This window comes from Palaemon carinicauda, chromosome 40, assembly GCF_036898095.1.
Source record: "Palaemon carinicauda isolate YSFRI2023 chromosome 40, ASM3689809v2, whole genome shotgun sequence".
In the NCBI taxonomy this organism is placed as follows: Eukaryota; Metazoa; Arthropoda; class Malacostraca; order Decapoda; family Palaemonidae; genus Palaemon; species Palaemon carinicauda.
Genome location: NC_090764.1, coordinates 59,499,967 through 59,510,284, shown reverse-complemented (window position 1 = coordinate 59,510,284; position 10,318 = coordinate 59,499,967). Strand labels below are relative to the sequence as shown.

The window sequence follows — 10,318 nt, the reverse complement described above, 5'->3', positions numbered from 1 at the left end:
CTTCAGGCCACAAACTTCGAACCCTACCAGAGGTACCACATCAACCACCTGCTAGTTGCATCCCTGTACAAAAACTCAAGAATAAGACACTAAGATTTCAGAGTAGTTGGTACAATGAATTCCCATGGTTGCATTTTCAAGAGAGTATTGGTGGAGTTCTATGTCATACATGTGTAAGAGCTTCACATCAAAGGCTGTCTGATTTTGCTCGGTGTGCTGAAGATGTATTCCTAAAATCAGGGTTTTCTAACTGGAAAAAAGCGATTCAGAAATTCCGCAGTCATGAAAAAAGTGCAGCACACAAGTTGTCAGTAGAAAATTTAAAATTCCACAAACATCAAGAAGGTATCAGTAGCCAGTTATCATCTCAACTTTTGCATGATCAACACCAATCACGTGCTGCTCTAATTAAGATAATTACCACACTGAAATATCTAGCAGAGCAAGGCCTTGCCATCCGAGGTCATGAAACCTCAGAGGGTAATTTTGCAAAACTTTTGCAGTTGAGGGTTGAGGATGACAAAAAGCTTAAAGTATGGTTGTCCAACAAAGTTTCATATACTTCTGTTCCAATCCAAAATGAAATATTGAAGACAATGGCCAATGCTGTAGTTAGAGAAATCTGCAATGATGTTAATCAAATGTCAACACAGTATGGCCTTATTACTGATGGAACCCAAGATATCTAAGGCAATGAACAGGAGGCTGTGTGTGTGCAATATGTCGATGACAAACTCAATGTTCATGAAGAGCTGCTAGGATTGTACCAAGTGTCGGCAACTACAGGAGTGTTTCTTAGTAAAATGCTGCAAGACACGCTTATATCTCTTCAACTACCAATTCAACACCTCCGGGCTCAAACATATGATGGTGCCAGTAACATGTCAGGAAAATATAAAGGCTATCAGGCAGAGATAAAGAAGGTGCAACCACTAGCTCTGTATGTGCATTGTGGAGCTCATGTTACCCACCTAATTATCAGCAAGGCCATACCAAATTCTCTCTTCATAAAAAATGCTTTAGACAACCTTCAAGAGCTAGGCACCCTCTACAGAAGTTCAGGAAAGTTCAAACATATGTACCTTAATATTCACACAGATGATCTCAACACTCCTTCACCAACAAGTTTGAAGCCAATATGTCCTACACGGTGGCTTACACGATATGCTGCAGTGAAAGCAGTATTAGATAATTACCCTGATGTACTGGCTGCCCTCCAGGAGGCAGCAAAGGAGTTAGGGTCAACAACTGCATCCTAAGCAGCAGGTTTGTACAAATGTTTGTCCTCAGGGGAATGTCTACTTGGATTATATGGATCACTTCCTCTTATTCAATGTCTAGAAAACTTCAACAAGAGCCTACAAGGATCAAAAGTGACAGTATCTGGAATGCTAGAAGCTGCAGAGGTTACCATAAAGAGCCTACAGTCACTTCGATGCGAGCACAAATTCAAGAGATTATTTGAAGAAGCAGAACAGAAGCTCCATCTGTGTGACCTAGACGCAATTCCTCTTCCAAGAAAGAAAAAAATACCAAAGAGGCTAGACCAAGGATTAGGATTTGCCTCTAACTACTGTCATGACTCAGCTGAAGAGTTTTATCGAGTTGAGTTCTTCAGTGTTATTGATGCTGCCGTACTGAACATTAAAGAATACTTCACTTCCACTGATCTCACCGAGTATCAAGATTTATCGTCAGTACTGTTGACTGGGACACATAAGCCAGAAATTATCACTAAGTATCCAGAACTCAATGAATCTCTGAATCAGCAACTCGATTTCTTCCACAACCAGTTTAAGGGGTCAACAGTTGAAGATTATAGAAAGATCTTCGCAGATATGGTACCAGAAGTTCGCCGAATGTTTCCTCAGGTAGAAGCATTGTTACGCCTTTTACTTGTCTCCCCAGCAAGTTCCTGCACAGCTGAGAGGTCATTCAGTGCTCTCAGACGATTGAAGACATGGTTACGTAGCAGTATGAGTCAGCAACGCCTTAACCACCTCATGATTTGCCATGTACATCGTGACCGTCTAGCTACCTTAAGTCCACAGGCGATTGCTGAGGAGTTCATCCAAGCAGAAGACAAACGAAGGACCATTTTTGGTAGATTCTGACTAACAGAATTGCTAGGATTGACACAGGTTATTTTTCGTCTTAATACTTTAAATGATATGATAATAATCTTATTTGAATGAAACAACATGAGTCTTGCTTTCATATAATGTGAATTAATCATTTAATAAACCATGCATGTTGATTTAATCAGGCTTTATTAAAATTTTCAAGTAATATAATAGTGTTTATATCTTAATCATTACAAAGGGCCTAAGGTAATACTTCATGCTCAAAGCTTTAATGTCATCATGTTTGGCCAATGAATTTAAGAAATATTAAAATTATTTTGTATAACTTGACAGACAGATACAAAATTAAAAGGCTTATAACAAGATTTCAGGCAGGATACAGGTCTTGTATTTTGCTGAAATATGTTGCTCAGGTGCCTTTAAAAGCACCAAAAAAGGTAATAAATTAAAAAGATTTCTAGAGGGGGCTTACAGCGCCCCCCCCCCCCCCCCCAAACCCCCCAGCTGTGAGGGCTCGCTGCGCTCGCCAGCCTCGCCTATCAATGTCCCCCCCACATTTTAGAAGCCAGTGACGCCCTTGGTCTCTCTAGAGCCGATCTTTTAATAAATGTCCTCTCGGCACAAGTATCCAACAGCCCTCTAAGTCGTACCATTCGACCTTTCTTCCCTTTCAGAGGAATTGTTGCTGTTGGTAATATGGATTGCTTACCTGATTTATTTGGTTTCTCCTGCTCATTTACTGATAGTGTTCCCACTTGTACACCACTTTGTTTATTCTTGCTTTGCTTTGTTGTTTGGTCCCTATCACATAAGATGCGATAATGTCTCAAATTACAACCATTATTGCAACTTGATTTGTCACAATCCACACTAAAATGCTTCTTAGAAGCACACACAAAACATAACTGCAAAGCTCTGATACGATTCAACCTTTCATCTCTGGTTGCGTAAGTTTTGCACTGAGTCCACCAATGTTCTTTATCACAAAGAGCACATCTTGTGGATTGCTGATGACTGGACTTATTCACATTTCCCTTGGTTTTCGGTCTAACAGCTTGGGATTGATTTACCGTGAATGTAGATATTGACGACAGAGTTTCAGTTATATTTACATCAGTTGAAACAAAAGTTCTTAGATTGCGAATCTCCTCTTCTAGGTATTTCCTAAAGGTGTCTAATACCAACCAATCGTCTCCACACCTACGCTTCACAGTCTCACTCACGCTTTGAGGCAATTTGGTATAGAGCAAAATAACATAAAGTCTTTTAATTCCAGCCTTTCACTTTCCAGCGATCTTATTGAGCATTCAAAATTAGCTCTGAAAGTTTGCAATGATTCTGAATTGGAAGCAGGAGACTGCATTTCTAGCAATCTTCTCACCAGAACATGCTTAATTTCATCTCTCTTTCCATAAGTGGATAGGAGAAGAGCTACAGCTTGTGGATAATTGGCGGCCTCAAATTTAAATCCCGAGATTAATTTCGAAGCTTCTCCTGTGAGTGCACTTTGTAAATATGAAAACTTCTGAATTGGTTCCAAGTCTTTCCGCTGGTGTACTGACACCTCGTATAGTTCCCAGAAGGAATTCCATTCTAATATATCTCCAGAGTAATATGGAAGATCCAGTTTGGGTAATCTAATACTGGCTGTGGGTAGTGGCGGTGGTTGCGTTAGAGGATTTAGTAACTTCAAATTGTTAGTAATAGAGCTATTGAGTTTGCCGATATGTGTACGGACGTCTCTTGCATATTCAGCTTGATTTATCATTTCATCAGACATTTCTTCTTCTTTAACTAAATCCAAAATTTGTTCATCCAAAGCAAGAACTTTGTTCAGATTATCTAAAATAGAATCCCTAAGGGAAGTTATAGCATCAATATCTGTTGAATCGATCACTTCGGTCATCTTCCCATTAAAACGTGTGATAACGGATTTATAACCGCCACGTCTACGCTTCAACTTCTCCATTGTGACAAGACCAAACTCAAACAATACAAATACAATATATTCAAATTTTCAATAAATAATGAATATGCATCCAACTATAATAACTGGGTTCAAAAGTTTTAAATTAGCAAATTTTCACAAAGGTGACTCCTCACCCAATAATTTTCACGCAAATTAAACAATGAAAAGGAAAAATTTTATTATACGTGCGTAGTGGAATGTGCAGGCCCTGTCCCATACTTAACCCACCCCTAAATCTGAAGGGGAAGGACCACGATCCTACACACCTTCTACCACCCTTTACTTTTCACATATTTGTTTGACTCAATGCAAATACGTTGGGCCAACGCCTTGTAGCTTTTATGATTGAAATGAATCCCATCTCTGGCTACATCACCTTCTGATAATAAGGTAGGGATCACCCTAATTCTTGTATCTCGCTTTAATTTCCTGTTTAAACAGTTTTTCCTCTTTTGATAGTTTTCGGCAGAGGTTCTAGATGGTGTTTTACGTATTTCTATTAACATAACAAAATCTTCTGAATTATTGATTGTATGTAGACTCTCTACCAATCCTAGAATATTTTTGTGAACACTATTCACCAGGTTAGGGTTATCTCCTGGTACATCTAAGTCATTGCTACCTATGAACAAGATAGTGATACTAGGCCCATAGGTAGTAAGTTCGGTTATCAAGCCAGGTGTCATAAGGTTGGTTGTAACAGCCCCTGGTCTACCAAATGTCCTATATTCTAAGGGTTCAAATAATGGCGATCTACCACAAAAAAAACAATTCTCCATGTGGGTGACATGAGAATGTCCCACAACAGCTACTTTACGTTTCATTATTAAATTGTTAAATGAGAGATATTCTAACAAGAGAAAATTTACATTAATTCAAAGTAAAGGAAAATAACAAAACCAAATTTAAGACTTAAGGCAAGCAGGACAAGGCCTTACTAATTTAATCAAACTTCATATTAGAAACTGTTTTAATCAAGCCTGAAATGCTTCTAACCTACAAATAGCGCGAAAAAAACTATTTACTGTTTCTTACGACACCACACAAAGAGAAAGGGTTAACCCCGTCTGGTTATGTAAGCAGGGTACCGCATACCAATTTAACGAAACGTGCAAAAACAAAAGGATTCAACAAGGTTAGGGAGGGTAGGCATTAACAGCAAAACATCAACACAACATAGTTATTAGCAGGAAAACCCTGCGTAAATGTCCAATATAATCACCAACGGTATTAATCGTACATGTGACTAAACCAAAATATTATTATATGACCGGCTTTCAAACTTTAGAAATTATCGAAAAATCTCACAAATCCTAGTCACGGCAACAAATATCGTTACTTATTAGGGTCAAACAAGCAACAACATATAATGACTTCAGTCATTCACAAAATTACTAATTACCAGATTCGTTAAGAGAACTCAAGACCCTTTCTCCACATTAGGAATTCATTGCGTTGTGTTACAAAGATAAATGGTCATACTATATTCTATTGAGCTTTTGCCCCAATTATTACTTACTTGATTTCTTATGAAGTTCTTACCGAGTTCGGATTACAATAGGCACGGGTAAACCACGATACCACATATAAATATTTGATTTTACCCAGTCACGGAATCCCATGCGCAGATATGCATATCCCTAGCGAATTATCCCATCCAAGGTAACTAAATATTATATGATACTCATCCAAACTTCGGTTGATTAATTCATCCACTTCATTAAATGCTGGGAAGGAACGGCTTCGTTAATCAAATGAAATTCTCTTCATCCTGATTAAGTTCTCCAAAAACTACACTACATACGTTGAGAAGTGACAGGCAGCAACTAATCGCCGTTAGCTCTTGTTGCCTTTGTCGCAAAAATAATGCGTTTGCTCTCTCTCCCAAAGTCATGACTTCCGCTTCGTTAGCTCATGACAAAAGAAAACAACAAACGAACGAAACCAACTATTCAACGCAAACCGAACGAAACTATTCAAACAACTTACATCGTATTGTTAACCACTTATACAACTATTCACAAGACAATATTCCTTGGTAACAATGCTTATTACAATTAAATATAAACAAAACCTTCATTTGTACAGAAACCTGCACATTTCCACTTAACGCAATGTAATATAAAAGAACATTTTCCATACACAATATGAACGTAGATATTCAATAACAATTGATTTCCCATGTCGTTATTGTAAGTAACGACAATCATCATCAGCCGTTATTCAGCATTATGCTATTTCGCCTAACATGGAGTGACGTGGGGAAAACTCATAACAATCACTTCCACATTCAGCCTTTATCTGCTGAAAAAGGAGATAAACCTCCCGCGTTGCACAGACACATTAGACACTTCATGCCTCAACAAAGATAGCTCATCAGCAACTCGTCGGTGTATTAGAATCCCAAGTCCTAGTCACTACTTCTTGGAGCAACGGTGTTCAGGTAATTTATATATATATATATATATATATATATATATATATATATATATATATATATATATATATAAGCAGTATGATAAATTTTGCACAATTAGACGTGTTTTTCATATTTCAAATAAGCCATATATATTAATACATTAAAGACTGGATTCTCTTAACAACCTCGGGATCAGAGCCCCTGGCGAAATCACTCAAAGACTATAGTATTTGAACAGCCTTCTTCGAACCCTGGTCTAGGATACCTGTATGACAATGACCATACCACTCAGCCACGAAGAAAGATAAAAGTCAATGACAATTCTTCTGTACATATAACAGTTGAATTCAGTTTTTCTGTACTTAGAATTGAAATCAACCCATCTTCACAATCGTAGCTAATTGGTAGGTGTGTGACTGGGCATTCGATTAATGATAAATTTTGCACATTTAGACGTGTTTTCCATATTTTATATAAGCCAAATTTATTAATACATTAAAGTCTGGATTCTCTTAACGACCTCGGGATCAGAGCCCCAGGCGAAATCACTCAAAGACTGCAGCATATCTCATTTTAATTGTTTATTACTTTTCCTATAGTTTACTTATTTCCTTACTCCCTTTCCTCACTGGGCTATTTTCCCTTTGGGAGCCCTTGGGCTTATAGCATCTTGTTTTTCCAACTAGTGTTGAACTCAGCTAATAATAATAATAATAATAATAATAATAATAATAATAATAATAATAATATCTCGAGAGGCAGGGGCACAGTGTAAAATCCGGACGTCGGATGCAGTCCGGGAGAATAGAAAAACGCTTGTATCACCGGGAAAGACGGGAAAATACACCTCTTTTTTGTGACTGGTAATGTTCACTGATACTTTCTGTTATTTTCTGAATAGATGTTCGAAAAAATATTGGTTTATTTTCATGTTATTGAGAATATCACTTAGTACATAGTGTAATGTTGACGTCCGATTGAGATTATTCTCAATAAAATGAAAATAAATCAATATTTTTCGAACATTTATTCAGGAAATAACAGAAAGTATCTGTGAAAATTACCAGTGTCAAAAAAGTGGTGTATTATGGCGCATTTACCGGTGATACAAGGGGTTTTCTATTCTCCCGGACGGCATCCGACGTCCGGATTTTACCCTGTGCCAGAGGCAGGCTCGTTCCAGGAAGAGATTACCATTTTCATTCTCGTACGGAAGACTGTAGCAGGATAAATAGAAACACACTCAAACTCCGTGTAAACTTTTTTATGTCAGTTCTCTCTTGCAAATGCGTGCTTAATCTTATACAAGTTATTACCTTGCCAGATATTTCCGTTAGAACATAATTAAAATTATCCTAACTCCCTTTTGCAAAATGGACGACATATGCTGTGATGTCCTGGTAATATATACGTCGCGTTTTAACATTTTCATCTTGTTTTATCATATGTTAAGGGTAACGGTATTGCACATTTCACCTCAAGTTTTTTAGTAGGAAAAAATAAAAGTATAAAAAAATCATAATAAAGTTAAAATGGGGTAAGAAAACTTTTAATAACTAGTATTAAAAAAGCGGGAAAAGACGAAATTCAGTCACTTAGATAAGTGAAAAGAAAGTAAGCCACGAAAATTTTTAATATACCAAATACAAATGTAAAATCAGTCATCAGAAACCAAAACATTTGGAAAGAGAAATGACAAAAAAAAAATAAATAAATAAACCAAGACATCAAGAAAAGCAACCAATTTTATAGACAATGGACTAAATTGCACCGCGATCGGGACAAGGCCGGTTTTAACATGAATGGAATAAGGGGACATCTGGTATCATCCTTGTATCCTCAGGTATTTTACTGGATTTTTTACGCACTTTTTTTTTCATAGTTATTCGTCTGCTATTTTCTTAGCGGAGATCTCCTTCCTTCGAATTACATTTAAGAATATACGAACAAAAGAAGACAAAAGCAGTTTTATACAAGGTTATGCTCAAGTGGAAAATAAGAGACGCCAATAAGGAAACTTGGATCTTGAAAAATAAAAGAAATAATACACCCAAAATAAACATAAACTCTTGCACATGGTTGCATATAAGCTGCATAAGGATAGTTAAAGATCTGTCTTCATTTAAGGAAAGGTAGCATCCTAACTTAACCAGCAGAAGCTTAAAAGAATAACACAACACATCAATGTATCTATGACAATTCGTTGCTTTCGTTGTGACCAACAAATTAAAGTCAGGCATCATCCACAAGTCAAATCCCAAACCAAAATCCAAAATATATTAGGAAATATGTATTCAATCAATGTCTTACCTATTTATTATTTAATGTAGCTATTAGTTTTCTTATCAGTCAATTAGAAAGAACCTTTCATTTATTAAAGCCCATTGCTATTGTTATAACAGAAAAAAGTCATTATTGTTTTCATACAAAGAGAGAGAGAGAGAGAGAGAGAGAGAGAGAGAGAGAGAGAGAGAGAGAGAGAGAGAGAGAGAGAGAGAGAGAGAGCATGGAAACATTAACTATTACCTCATGAATATTGCGTGTCTGATCCATCCTTTTCCTTTCCAAATAACTATTTTTCGATAACTAATACTATATTTCCTAATTTTGGTGAAACATGGGAGAATCATTTGCCAGTTAAAAGAGAGACACTATGTTGTTTGATTACAAGAAAGGTAAGGTTAACGAAAAACGGAAATGCTGTATAAGAAGAAACTAACCAGACCCATTTGCTAATTGCTATAACCACCGGCTGATTTTCAATTTGGCGAACGCTTGTATCCAGAGGCATTGGTCCGAAATTTGTGTTTCTTTGGAAACATTGGATTTGTAGTATTTCCGTATCAACTGACTGTACAACATTTTTTGGAAAATGGCCAATATCAACATATTTGGTAGAGAGAGTGACAAATTCAATATCTGAGGAACAATGACAATAAATTGTTGTTATATGTTACGTTAGATTTATTTATATTGTATAACAAAACTTGTGAAAATGGCTTATTGTTTACGTATGTTGATGTAAAAATAAAATAATTCATTTTATTTCATATATGTGAAAGTAGGAATAAAACAATTCATTTCTATATAAGTTGATGTAATTGTGAATCGAAAATATCGATGTGTTCTTCTGCGATAGCTCTCGATTCTACTTCGGCGCCAGTTGTCTGACGGGCGAGAGCTATACCGCTATATAATTTTATTTTCTGTTTGTTAGCTATTATTTTCATTTTGCTGTTAACGTTTAGCCTTTGTTTCATAAACTTGTTGAATAGATTTTGCATAACCTACATCACATACAATAGTTGAACGTAACAGTGCTGGGCAGATGCCCACAAGGACTACGTCATTTATTCATCTGTAAATAAGAGATATAAATCAAATCGATTGATGGGTGATGTCAACCAACTTAAATAATCTTAATTCCAATTAGGCAAAAAAGAAAAAAGAAAAAAAAAGATAGTTCTAAAACGGACGAAAAAAAATCACACCAGATAACCTTATTTTCTTCTCCCCTCGTTCATTAATTTGAATGTTGTTGATGTGAGGGATCTAGAATTAGGAACTTACGACTATGTTCGTCAACATCACGGCAATTATACAATGCTTTTTTTTTTACTTTACGTTTGAGGGAAATTTTTTGGTTTCGTTTTCTTTTTCTTATAAGAAAAGAATGAATTCCTCTTGTCAAATTAATCATCCAATGAAATTTTCAAAACAATATGAATGTGGTGTAAGCAGTATATGATGAATCGTATTTATACGATTTCTCTATTTAATGATAACATTATCACTGCTTTCATTCAAACTCGTTTTCCCAAGAGACGAGACCCTCGTCCTGCAACC

At 36.4% G+C, this 10,318-nt stretch overlaps 1 protein-coding gene across 1 annotated transcript; it reads left to right on the top strand.

Annotated features, from left to right (window-relative positions):
• Nucleotides 1-1,388: 1,388 nt before the first annotated feature.
• On the top strand, nt 1,389-2,114 carry LOC137631933 (zinc finger MYM-type protein 1-like). Its single transcript, XM_068363933.1, has one exon. The coding sequence runs from the start codon at nt 1,389-1,391 to the stop codon at nt 2,112-2,114; it is 726 nt and encodes a 241-aa protein (XP_068220034.1).
• Nucleotides 2,115-10,318: the final 8,204 nt, after the last annotated feature.

Bases quoted from the DNA above. Each gene is read 5' to 3' on its own strand.
- LOC137631933 (XM_068363933.1), top strand. From the start codon at position 1,389: ATGCTAGAAGCTGCAGAGGTTACCATAAAGAGCCTACAGTCACTTCGA.